This window comes from Uloborus diversus, chromosome 2 (assembly GCF_026930045.1).
Source record: "Uloborus diversus isolate 005 chromosome 2, Udiv.v.3.1, whole genome shotgun sequence".
Taxonomy (NCBI): domain Eukaryota; kingdom Metazoa; phylum Arthropoda; class Arachnida; order Araneae; family Uloboridae; genus Uloborus; species Uloborus diversus.
Window position 1 is genome coordinate 105,558,446 of NC_072732.1, and position 13,415 is coordinate 105,571,860.

At 32.5% G+C, this 13,415-nt stretch overlaps 1 protein-coding gene across 2 annotated transcripts in view; it reads left to right on the forward strand.

Annotated features, from left to right (window-relative positions):
- Positions 1-13,415, forward strand: part of LOC129217213 (muskelin-like) — a 75,823-nt gene that overhangs the window by 21,230 nt on the left and 41,178 nt on the right. Inside the window, exons 4-13 of one of the 2 annotated variants that reach the window (XM_054851483.1) lie at positions 24-112; positions 1,887-1,996; positions 3,039-3,176; positions 3,274-3,328; positions 4,665-4,745; positions 4,859-4,921; positions 5,073-5,185; positions 5,257-5,370; positions 5,910-6,067; positions 9,314-9,488. In XM_054851483.1, coding sequence (XP_054707458.1) covers positions 24-112; positions 1,887-1,996; positions 3,039-3,176; positions 3,274-3,328; positions 4,665-4,745; positions 4,859-4,921; positions 5,073-5,185; positions 5,257-5,370; positions 5,910-6,067; positions 9,314-9,488 — 1,096 coding nt within the window. The remainder of the gene's footprint in view (positions 1-23; positions 113-1,886; positions 1,997-3,038; positions 3,177-3,273; positions 3,329-4,664; positions 4,746-4,858; positions 4,922-5,072; positions 5,186-5,256; positions 5,371-5,909; positions 6,068-9,313; positions 9,489-13,415) is intronic. The other variant, XM_054851484.1, reaches the window with a different exon arrangement.

Here is a 13,415-nt window from a genome sequence, read left to right on the forward strand (position 1 = left end):
AATTTTCAATTTCATTTTTGCAGTGGCTTGAAAAACAACAATCAGACAGAAGCATTTGATGTTAAGCATAAAACTGGTGGAAATATGTTTGCTTGTCGATATATTAAAATAGGTTTGTGTGTAAATATTTATTCAAGCTTATTTAATAAGTTTTGCTCATCAACTTTTAAAATAATTAGCATTAGAGTTAATGAAACTTGATCTTAAAACTAAAAAGTTAAAAGAGCTGTTTTCTATAGCACTGGTTTATACTTTTATAGTAGTCCGGAACCTGTAATAGAATACTGCTGGATTTGCGACGTACGTCGCAGAACAGATGCCTGAACTGCAGAACAACTATGTTCAGATGTGAAGGGGAAACTCAGATGAGTTTTCTGCAGAAACTGCAGGTTCTCTGCAAATATCTTTTAGCTAAAGATGTAATTTTGCAGAAATGCTTCACAATTCTTGCAGATTTTTTTTCAAGTTAAAAGTGAACTTGAAATTTATGTAAATTGTGTTTACTTGGCTTAAAATTCAATAGTTCATTCTTTTCTAAACGTGAGAAAATATAGAAAAAGAAAGAAAATTTCAAATCAATAATTGTAGCTATCATTACTTGGTGCTTATTTTATTTTATGCATGTTTTCCAGAAACCAATTTCTGAATATTCGGCTCCAAATTTTTAATTTGTAACATTGAACAAATCAACTGGCTACTCGGATCAGCTTTTGCGGGCGGGCCATAGGCTGGGCGCCACCGCTGTAGCAGATAGTGTTGCATGCATACATGTGTTTGTTTACTCTTGGAGTTAAATCTGTAAGGGGTTATTGTACCAGGATTTGACAATATAGCAAAAAACTTCTATCTGCACCTCTGCAATGTGTTTTAATTTATGGTCTCAGTTACTCAATATTTTTCTCATGTGTTGCATTTTATAAATTTTGACTTAATTAGAATTCTCAAGTTTCAAAACTGATGTTAGTTGATCTTATTTAAAAATTAATACAGACGAACCTCGTTAAATCGCCCCTCAAAAAACTTTCACCCTCGTAGTTCACCAAAGAAAAACGTTCTGTATAGGAATGTAGTATGAAATCTTGAACTAAACCGCCGCTGTTCGCCAATCGCCTGTAATTTCCGCCGGAAACTGCATCCAGTATATGATAATATTATTCTTTAAACTCAGATCTTGAAAGATTATGCCAAACAACAAACAGTTCATGGCGGGAGATAAACAATTTACCTCAGTAAACGTCCACTTGTCACAGAGGGAAATCGGAAATACATCACATGCACTTATCACTCATCCCCTTACAAATGCTTTTAGAATTAGCTACCAGGTAAGTATCCAGACTTCTTATGCCTTTCAGCTACACCTTTACTTGTTGACCATTCACCCACTAATCTGCCTCCCACCGCCAAGAAGCATTATTTCTGAAACTTCTCCACATGTTCCTATAAAGCTCACTGGTTCTCTTACCCATCTCTTCATTTTGACACTTCACTATTCACACTACAGTTGCATTTATTCTTGAGCCCCTTCTCTGTTCGTGTCTGGATATTTGAGGATTAATCTATGATTGACATTGTACACAAGTATGCATGCTTCTGTGAACGATTTTTATCAGAATTCTATAAGAATTGTATGTTTAAAAATAAAAACCAAGCTGCAAACCTGCAGATGAAAAATAGAAAACCTATTGCATAATCTATTTACTATTATTATTCTTAGTTCATTTGAAAATTAAAATGCATGATTTCAAATATATTTCCATAAAATGCATTTATGAAGTATTGGTGAGACTTTGTTAAATCATTACCCACGACTTTTGCCAGCTTTCGAACTGTCACTGAGGTTGGCGCTTTACCGAGGTTCAACTGTATTAATGATTGCTTTCTTTTAGTTCCCATACAGTCTTGGGGACCCAGTTTTAACTTCAGTATTTGGTATGTGCAGTTGAAAGGAATAGATGACTGGGATATTGTGAAGTCTTGTGTGAGTTGGTTTAATTATGTAAGTATTGTTTTTCATATATTTTGAAATAAATAAATTTTTCTGTTTAAGACTTTGATTATTATTATTATTATTATTATTATTATTTTTTTTTTTGAATTGAGTTTGAAATGTTAAAGGAGACCTTTATTTTAGTCAAACCTTAGATTTCTTTATAAGTCAGTGAGTTGTCCCAAATTTCTTATTTTTCTTTAAATTGTCCTGAAATTCCTAACTTTTAAAAAATTATCTTAAAATTCCTTATATTTTGAATTTTATCCTAAATATCCTAAAATTTTCATTATTTTACCTCACATTTTTTGCAGAGAAAGAAAATCCGATTGAAATTAATTCAAATTTTTTCTACTGATCTTGTTTACTTAGATTGTTTACATGTTGCAAACTTTATTTAATGTAATGGCAAACCTTAGACTTGAAAATTCAAATTTTAGCTAGTGCCCAATTGGCTTTTAAGCCACTTTATTATTAGAAGTAACCGTTTTATCAGGTAATTTTCAATGAAAACAATAAGGAAAGTATTACAACAAATGGTTGGGTATGGAGAAACATGTCACATGTGGGAGGTTGCTATATTGCATATATACTGTAAAATAGAAAAAAGAAATTAAATTAATATTATCACAAACATTAATTCTTGATTTTAAAAAATTTGAAATGTGTGCACATAAATAAAAAAGAAAAATATAGATATATTTAAAAAAATTTATGAGTAAAGAAGTTGAAAGTTTACCCGCAAATCATAAAATGCATTCTGTTATGGTATGCTAATCAGGGAATACTTATAAACCATGAAAACAAAAAATGTTTTGTTCTGTTCAGAATTTACTCTCAAGAGTGATTGGAAGCAACATACACATGTTTATCAATAATTTTTTAAGGATCAACCCTGTACATAATAATTACAAAGCAGTATATTTTCATTAATGAATAAGAAAATGTAGTCTCTCAAAAAAAAATTAATGCTTATTATTACAATCAATGTCTTCTTTAATGTATATTTTAGGTATAAAGCTAACAGCATATATTTTAACTTATCTTACAGTACCGTGAACGAGAAGTTATTCGCCTGTGTCTGAAACATTTTAGACAGCACAATTACACAGAAGCATTTGAATCCTTACAAAAGAAAACACGTATTCAACTGGAAGATGAACTTCTGTCAAAACTACATCGATGTTTAGTAAGTGTTTCACTTTGAGTTATTATACTTATAAATTCTAACTGCAAAGTAAATAAATAAATAAGGCCTGCTTTTAATATATTTCATCTGTTAATAGGTTGTTGAAGGTGACTATGTTGCTGTTGAAGAACTTCTGAAATCTGCAGCAGAAGGTTGCTGATTTGCCACTCAAATTCATGTTAAATATTAATTTCAGTTATTTTATTTAGCAGAAAATTATACTTTTAAAATTTTTTATTCATATATACATTTTTATATCGTATACACACTCAATGAATTTATATTTGTGATTTGTTTAGAAACAAATAGTTTTTGTTTTCAAATTTTTTTTAAATTTGTTTGCTATTGTTATCTCATGTTGTGGTGCAACTAAAAATGGTTACAAATTAGTTGTACATAAAACAAGATGTAATGATATAATTTGAGAACTTTTGATATGATCCATCTTTGAAAAAGGGATAAGTTTTTGTTTTCCTTTGCAAAGCAAAAAACTTGCATGAAAATTTGGCTCTTTTTTCACACACCTCTATACACTGCCGTTGGAGGGTAAAGTGCAGTATCTGTAAACTTTTTTTTTTTTTGCATTTTTACTACTTAATGTACTTTACCTTTCTTATACATGCTTACTTATTGGCTTTCCACTGAAAAATAAAGCATGAATAAAATCAAATTCCAACATTTCCCTATTTTTGGTATGGAATCTAAAACACATTACCTCAAATACAGTGCGACGCCGATATCTCAAATCTCTCGGGATAAGAAAAAAATTGGAGTTTTCGAGTCATCAAAGTTTTGAAAGAATTTCACTAGTAACTCTCACAATTAATTACTCACAAACACAATATTTATATTTATCGATGTACTTTGTATAACTATTGACAAGTTATTTTGAAGTGAGTTGCAGTTTTGACTTTCTTTTATTCAAACTTCAACGTTTTAGCTTCAAATACATTCAATTTATGCTTTTTGCTGATCAATTTGTAGGAGTTAAAAATGCAGAATAATGAGGAACATGTTTTGCCATTCTCTCTTGAAAGCTGGTTAGCTACGAAAAACAACCCCCTGTCCCACATTCCCCTATTATCTCACCCCAATCCCCTGTTCTTATACTTTCCAGGAAAAAATGTAGAAAACTTCCAGCTAATCTCCAGAACTGGTGCTACAACAAAAATTGCCAAGAAAACACTGCAATTAAAACTTCATTCTGAGCGAAAATTTTAACACATAAAGTGTTTCGAAAAATAAATTTCGAGGCAACTATAGATAATATGTTAAAGATGTTGTGTAAAGTGCAGGGGAAATTTTTTTTTTTAAAGACATCAAGTGTTTCTAAAAGAGAAGGGTTAAGTTATGAAAATTTTACTGTATCTCAAAAACTAAATTATGCAGATACTGTACTTTACCTTCCCAAAGCAATATATTTTAAAATATTTGTGTGTACTATACTTTTTGTTTGAGTGTTGCATCTTTTTTCTTGAATTTATTTAGATGGTTACCTAGACAACTTTTTAGAACAACAGACACATAAAGCTAGATGGATTCCTCTGATTCCTCCACCTAAAACTTCAGGTAACTATTTATCTTTTAACATATATTTTTACTTAAAACTCTGTCGTGAAAATGTTACAGTGATACATAAAGATGACTGGTGACATTCAATGATTTCAATTAAATGATTTTAGAAACTGAAGACAATAGACCTGGAATGAGAGGGGGTCATCAGATGTGCATTGATGTACACACAGGTATTTGTCAATTGTATACGTTACATCTGTAAACTCATTTCTTTTGTCTTGAAAATGTTTCCTTGAGACCTTAAAACCTGTTTTAATGATACATTTCTTTTTGCTCTTCATAGTTGGGTTTTATATACTAAGTTTGTTTTTCCTGACTTAGAAAATATTTACTTATTTGGTGGATGGGATGGAACAACTGACTTAGCAGATTTATGGTGTTACCATATTCCAACAGGCACATGGACTTGTCTGTCAAGAGATACAACTCTTCAGGTAGGTCTTAAAATTAGCTGTGATCCTAAACTTTTTGATAAATTTATATTATTTGATTTTTATTTATTTAGGGTGGACCTACTCCTCGTTCGTGTCATAAAATGTGCCTTGATCCTGAAAGGAAAAAAATCTTCACTATAGGCCGCTACCTTGATTCTTCAATGAGAGTTCCAAAATATATGAAGGTAAAAATTATGAACTATTTGATATTTAGTGAATACTTTATAAACAATGCCTATTAAGATATATGAGTAAGTTTGAAATCAATGATTTTTTTAATCATTTTTTTTATCATGATTAATATCACTGATTTAAATTGTTGACATCCTGATAAAAATTGTAATTTGCCCTTATATTGACAAAATTCCTCCTAAACTATGGGTTAAAGACAGATATTTCTCCCTTCCCCTCCAAATTCAAGCCTTATTTTATCCCTGAATATAAAATTTTTTTGATGAGCTATGTTTTTTTGACTAATATTTATGAGTTTTATTTTTAAATGTATTCTCATTCATTTCTTGATTTAAATTTATCCAAAACAAATCTTGTTAAATCAAGTTCTGCAGAATTTTCAATTGTACGCTGTATGTTTTCCCCCTATACTTTTTGTTTCTTTCCTTTTTGTATTTATTTATTTGTTTGTTTTTAAGAAAATTTTTGCTTGCTTGCAATTTTCATCACTGGTAGTGTTTTTATATAATTCAAAATTGCTTACTTTTTTTAGAGTGACTTTTATGTGTATGATATTGATTCCAACCAGTGGACTTTAATTACTGATGATACAGCTGCCATGGGAGGCCCAAGTTTAGTTTTTGATCACCAGATATGCATGGATGTTGAGAAGAATACCATATATGTTTTTGGTGGAAGAATTCTAACAAGGTAAAGTCTTAAGATCCGTATTATCCAAGTCATAGTTATAATGAACTGTAAAATGCCACACAACAATTATTTAGTTATGCAGTCAAACCTCGTTATCACGTCCACCCTTGGGACTGTCTACTGAGTATCGTCTTCATCGTAAAAGTTGAAAAATGTTTAATTAAGTAATATTTAATAATAAAATTGTGGATTCAATACATTAATAAATTGATGCTCTTAATTCGAATTAATTACCGTAGTATTGAATTATTGGCTGACTAGGTTAAAATCATAAAAAAAGACTTACACTTTTGTTGCTCTAAAACACTTTCCAATATGGGTAGTGGTAGGTATTACCTTTTCAATAACAATTCAAACAATCCGGAGTAACATCAACTCTTCGGCCGATCATCGACCATTCATCAAAATCCGATCAAACTTTGATCGGCCGATGATCGGATTGCGATGAGTTTTCATCGGAAATTTCTCCAATATGTCTCATCGGCAATAGTAGAATCCGATCATCGAAATCCGATGAATTTTGCTCACTATACCAATGAGATCTGGAGTAATATACGAGCAGTGCTGTTCCGAGACAATGAAAATACGATGAAAAGTAGTAACAGCCGCGATATAGGGACAAACAGGAGGAAAACAATTTAACTGTGGGAAGGGGGTTTGCCATCTTGAAAACATTCAGGAGGGGTATTTTCGAATGATGTCATTTGGGACAATTATTTAACATCTTTTAGTTTTTTTAATAACTTGTTTATTTAATTTCTAATTTCTTTCCATGAACGTGATTCATGAGTTTAACTTAAGTTGCTTTGGCTGGGAATCGAACCCTAGGCCTCTGGAATACGAGCTTCATATTCTAACCACTAGACAAGTAATGTTCTTTTCAAGGAGGAGAATAATGTGTTAAATGGAAAATCATTTGTAGCGCCGTCTATCGGGGGCCATGGCCATGACAGATTTCTGAACGGAAAGTGAGAATTTTTTTCAGTGAATATGCTTGTGGCGCCAGCTAGTGAAGAGTCGGAGTCGATCATTTTGCCCGCAAACCAAGTCGGAGTCGGTAATTTTGGGAGTCAAATTGAACAGAAAGGAATTGATTTGGAGATAGAAGTCATTCAAGAGTCGGAGTCTCATTTTGTTCGCAATTCCAGTGAGGTAATCGGGGTCAGAATCGTGGAGTTGAAGTTGAATTGATTTTGCAGCAAGTCGGAGTAAACCCTTCCAAAATCCAGGAGTCGGATTCGGAGTCAAAGTCTCAATCATTTTTAATCCGATTCTGAACCCTAAATGTTGATCGGTATGGTCTTACGTTTGATCAATAGTCGGATATTCGAATAATAAAAATTATCCTATTTTAACAGTTGGAAAATTTCCAAAAATTTTAGATTGGGAAAATTTTCATCGGAAAATTTAAACGACCTACCTTTTTCCCGATGAAATGTAACTCGGCAAATTTTCATCGGAAAATTTTATCGTTACACTCTTTTTTTCCGATGAAATGTAGCTCGGCAAATTTTTATCGGAAAATTTGATCGTTAAGATCTCCTTTTCCGATGAAATATAGCTCAGCAAATTTTCATCGGAAAATTTGATCGTTACGATTTCGCTTTTCAATGATATTTCGCTCAGAAAATTTTCATCGGAAAATTTGATCATTACGCCCTCTTTTTCCGATGAAATTTGGACTGGCAAATTCAAATCGGAAAATTTGATTGTTAGGATTTCGTTTTTCGATGAAAAACAACTCATCGAAAACCTGTTCTCGAACTCTGATCGCAACGATATCAGCACACGTTACGCGATGAGTTTAGGAGGAGTCGATAATCGACCGAGCAAAATCCGATGAGTTGATGCTACTTGGGATCCTGCTTTCTAGGAAGTTATTTTTCAAATCAGTCAACTAATGGTCACTTTTGACCACAACCTGATAAGATATCGACAGCTTATTCCCCTCCTTTCCAACATGAAAGAGCACTTTCTCATTCTTTTCTATGCTTTTAGGTTGTGTGTTCCTTGTCAATCTAAAGGCCTGAATGTTCTCTTTCTCTCATGCGAAAAGCTTTCAATGACGAGCTGGGAGGGTAGCTAGGGTCTTTGTCCTTCTGTAGACCTCTTTTCAAACCATCTGCTTTGGATTCCTTTCTATTATATGTCATTTCTAAAATCTGTCATGTTCAGAACTCGCATACCATATTTTTCTGGGGATTATCTACTCTCTTTTTCTCAACGCCAATGCATTGAACCTCAATTTTCAGCAGGATTCATCAATAGAGACCGGTTCTGTATTTTTTCCTCTGACGTGATTCACGCTATGTAAAATAAACAACCATATTTCACTTCAAAAGAAAATTCAAGCTATGTAAAATAAACAACCATACAGTCATAGTAGAAGCAGTTTACATTTGCACTTTGCCAGACCATTTAATCCTTTCTCTAGACTCTTGTCTGTAAGTAATTAGTGTACTGTAATTATGATTTCAAGAAGAAGTCATTATATTTTAGATTAATTTTGATCATACCTTAAATATTATTACTCCACGTTTTTAATTTAGTTGCTAAAATTGTGTGTTAAATCAAAACAACTTCCTTTTTTTCGGAATATACGCTGCCCCAGATTATACGAAGATTTTTTTCTTCAGGCTGATTTTAATCAATGCCTGCGAATTATACACTGCCAGGTATAATGTACAGGAAAATATGGTACACACCGTGTTATTCTTGAAATAGCGTGCATGAGCTATTATATTAGAAGTCTCTTATGGCTTACATAAAATTACAACAAATAACCTTTTCCAGATAGTTTCATTATTTTACTTCAAATATTTCAGTTGGGGGGAAAATTCCACCTGTCTAAGATTCTAGAAGTGTCGAAGAGTTTTACATTTAAATATGTTATGAAACCTGAAGACATTAAGATTATGTGCCATAAATTTGAGACTTTGAAAACGTGACCTAACATCTGGAATGTTGTGAAATCTGGTTGTCGTGATAACAAAATTGACTGTAGTGCTTTCTATCTTATTTTTTAATATTGGAAGGGAATTTTTCTTGAAATACTGCTGTAGTATGTATTTAATTTATTTTCTCTCTCAAAATTAGTAAATGATAATTTATTAAAGGTATGAAGTGGAGTACAACTCTAAAACATAAATCTAAATCTTTGTTTTTGAAATAAAATATGTGAAACTATTTTAGTTTTGATTGTAGTTCATGTCTAGTTTTTTATAAAAGTTATTTTTTATTATGGAGCATTAGTCCTCTGTCAAGTGATGACAGCATCTGTACTGAACCTGTTTTTAGTGGATTATTCTCCTACCATGTCCCAACAAACGCTTGGTGTAAACTTCGTGATGATTATCCCAAGCCACATCACGATGATCAAGAAATTAAATCCAGAATAGGTCATTCTATGCTATTTCATGAAGTAGGTTTGCCTTTTCAGTTTTCATTTGCTCTCTTGTTATGTATATATATGTATAGTTCAGTCTCTCTGCGACAAGATCTCTCTAGTTAATTTTTCTCTTTCGGAAAATGTTTAATGGCCACCCAGTTCAAAAGTTTTAACAGCATTAAAAAATTTCTTCATGCTGGTTATCATCCTCGAACAAATTGTAAATGTTGACTTGTAATTTTTTTACCTTATTGTATGGTTCTTCTTCACAGTAATATTGCATGGTTTTCCACAAAATTTTATGCAATTTTTAAGTTCTGGCCCATTTTTGCTTTGGGAGTGTTATAATTTAAACATTGCAGGGCATAAAACTGGTCAGTAAAAGTTAGTACAAGTCAGTATTCTTCATCTTGGTTAGTATTTGTCAGTTTTTTCAAAATTTAGTCAGTAAAGTCAGTATTTTTTTGCAAATTTGCTCAAGAATTCAATTTAAGAAAAATATTGGCAGTGTTATTTTTCCTGTTTTTCTTATAAACTTTTTTAAATGTCAAAAAAATGAGACATTGCCATTACTGCAACCTAATTTTGCCCACCGGTAAAGTTAGCATTTAAGAAACCTCCCTTTCTCCCACTATACTTTAAAGTTCATCTTATCACCCATACCCCGAAGAGTTCCTATTTTTCCTACTTTTTGGAGCTCACTCCTTGTTTTCCTACTTCTTCCTTTTTTTTTCCTACTTTTTCACTTTTTTTCAATATAGCACTTCTAACTGTGCATCATAATTGTGATTCTTATTTTTGCAATGCCTACCGAGAATTTTCTGCAGGTTTTTCAATTTTGAAAAGAAGCGAGGAGATAGCATTTCATTGACTGCCTACAGTAATTTCTGGAAGAAACGCCGCGACGTCTGCGTGTTTAAAACCTTAAATTTTCAGAAGTGTGACTTTTTTTACAGATGACCTGCTTACAATCCAGTTATCTTTTTATCGCCCCGATTTTAAATCAATTGTTTTAACAAAACAATTAAAAATAGATGCTGACACATTCTGATACAATTATACATTATCTACCCAGTAATTAGGATCTTTATTATTCAGCAAACAGTTGACTGTTCGAAAAGTGTGTGAAAAGCCATTATAAGTAAAATGGAGCTTGTTTTAAACCAGGGGTGATTGCGTTCCGGTATTTTACCGGATTTCCGGTATTTTTATCTTGATTTCCGGTATCTTTATTTTCAAAAATACCGGAACTCCTATATTTTCAGAAAAACTCACTTTTGTAAAATTTTGGTTGATGTTTAATGAAACGCCGAAAGTCCAAATTGAAGACGTTTTTTTTGGTATGAAGCATAAGCTACCGTCATGTTTTGCAAGCTCTATGGTAATTACCGAAGAAGAGCTGGGGTGGGAAACGGAATAAAGGCTAGACAAGATGAGGAAGGAGGGTTACTTGATATTTTCCCCCTTAATATTTTCTTTTCAAGATGACTAATAGCGTTTCTCTGTTGCATATCTTAATATGAAGATGATGTAATTAGAGGTGCCCATTCCCCCCCCCCCCCGTCTGCGATGGCACCCCTCAATTTTACCAAGCCCCCTTTTCCCTCAAGAATTGCCACCCACTAATAAAAAGACTTAAATTCTTCTAAATTAATTTCTCCAAAAGTTTCTGTGGTATAATCTGCCTCATAACCACCCTCCCCCCCCCCCCCCACGACACAAACACATGAAAATCCTTGCTATAGCTATTCACCAAGATGGTCTATGGCTTTTCTCGGTTGCAGATGCTTATGTAATAGTCTTTGCAGTCCCCCCACCCATAAAATGTTGAAATTTAACGACCTATATGTATCAAAAATAGCGATATTTGGAGAGCAATATATCGTGGTATTAAAATTCGCATATCGCCTAGCTCTATTGCACAGTGATCATAATGCATGCTGCCCTTTTTGCCTCAAACTTATTTAATTCTGAAATCTTTATGCACTTTTAGTAAATGAATGTAATTAATGGTTAAGGATTCAGATACAGTGGAGGGAAATAAAACATTCTTTGAAAGATTTTCAGAAATGAGAAAAATTAAAAGAATTTCATTCCTTTCATGCACATGGACGTATTAAGTCAAATTAAAACTTTGAGTTTTAGCCCCAACAAATAATTATGCATATAAATAATGTGTACATACACGTAATGTGTATATATATATGCCCTTCAAAACACTTTTTCTTCTTGAGAAAAAAAGTTCAGGTATTTTTTTATGGAGTCACAATAACCCCTGTTTGAACAAAGGCATTGCAAAACCTTGAAAGGAATATAAGGAAGCAAAATGAAAAACCTGTACATATTTCATTGATGTTAGTACAGAATAAAAGTGACAGATAAGAGAAATTTGCAAAAACAAAACACTTTTAAAAAATTAGGAAAGTAATTATTTTTTCATATATAAATTTATTTTCTTTCTTTGCAAAGAGTGCATTGCAAAGAAAAAAAGTGGCAAAATATTCTGTGTCTTTAGAGAAAAATCGATTTAAATGCGGGATTCCTTTTCTTCCTTCGCGTTTTCTTTAAAAGTTGGAGATAGAGCCACACGCAAATAAACATTTTTTGTTTTTTTTGAATAAGTATTTTCTACTTGGATATACCATCTATGTCCATGAGTTGATCATTGTTTTTATGTACTGCGTTTATGGCAGTACAGTGTTTCTGAGCATTTAAAAAAATTTTGACAGACTTTTTGCAGAGTGCGGCAACTATGCCGATGCGGCGCTTCTATCATAAGGACTACTCGTGACGCCTGATCAAGCAGGGGGGGAGGGGGGAGATATGTACCAGCATTAGATGCCAGGTGCTCACCCCTCAATTGCAATTTCATGAAAAGTTTCAGAATGAATAATTTTGCTGTATGATGCAGATTGAGAGAAGCTACACGCCTTCCTTACAAGATTACAGTAGAAGACCGTTATAATGCATACCTTGGGAACAGAGCTTTTGCGTTATACAGGTTTTTGCATTATATAGATCATTTCACAAATTTTGAAACTAATATTCAGAATATATATCTATATATTAGCACTTCAGAATGAGTTTTATCTGCAATGAGTGTTAAAGCACCATTATTACAATTAGTTATTCCCAAATAAATATGTTTCACATTCAAAATCCTGCACTTCTGCTAGCTTCATGGTTTGCATAACAGCTGCATTTTCAAGAACCATCTGGTATTTTCTGTTTACTATGAGTACTAATTTTCAATTTAAAAACTTTGAAATGAGATGGAAAGATGAAATACTTTGAAAATTTAATTTGCCTAATAATTTTTATTTTTGCAAAGCAAAACAGAGGGATTTTTTAAACTTCAAAACCTATTGTTTACTTCTGAAAAGTAGTGCGGTTTATAGAGAATTGCGTTATACAGGTCATCGTTATAACGGTCTTCTACTGTATATGCATTGGGAAACATTAGTAACTTATCTTTGTTTTTGATTTAAAAAAACTATGTTTGCCATGCAGGGATGTTTCCTTTTTTTCGTGACAAAGTTTTGGGTGAAGAAGGGACTGAACTCTTCAACTCCCCCCCCCCCCCGAATGATATCTAGGCCTTCTTGGTTTGATGAAGGGAGAAGGAACAAGAAGGGAGGAAGAAATCATCAAACCAATAAAACAATCCGTTTTGATTGTTTAATTAGGTAAAGCATTATTTTCCAAGCCAGCCAGGGAGGGGAGAAATTGACCCCCATGAATGACGAGTCAGAAACATAAGTTAACTTTGAATGCAAGAAAAAAAAATAAATCCTTCAGTTAACCTTTTTTGTTATTTATTTAGTTCAATTATTTTATTACAAATTTTATGTCCCGTATTTAAGAACAAATTTATTTTAGGTCTGCATTTTGATTTTTCTTCCTATTTTTAAGTTCAAACATCTGCTACTGTTTATGCAAGAATCATGTAAGCTGTTGATT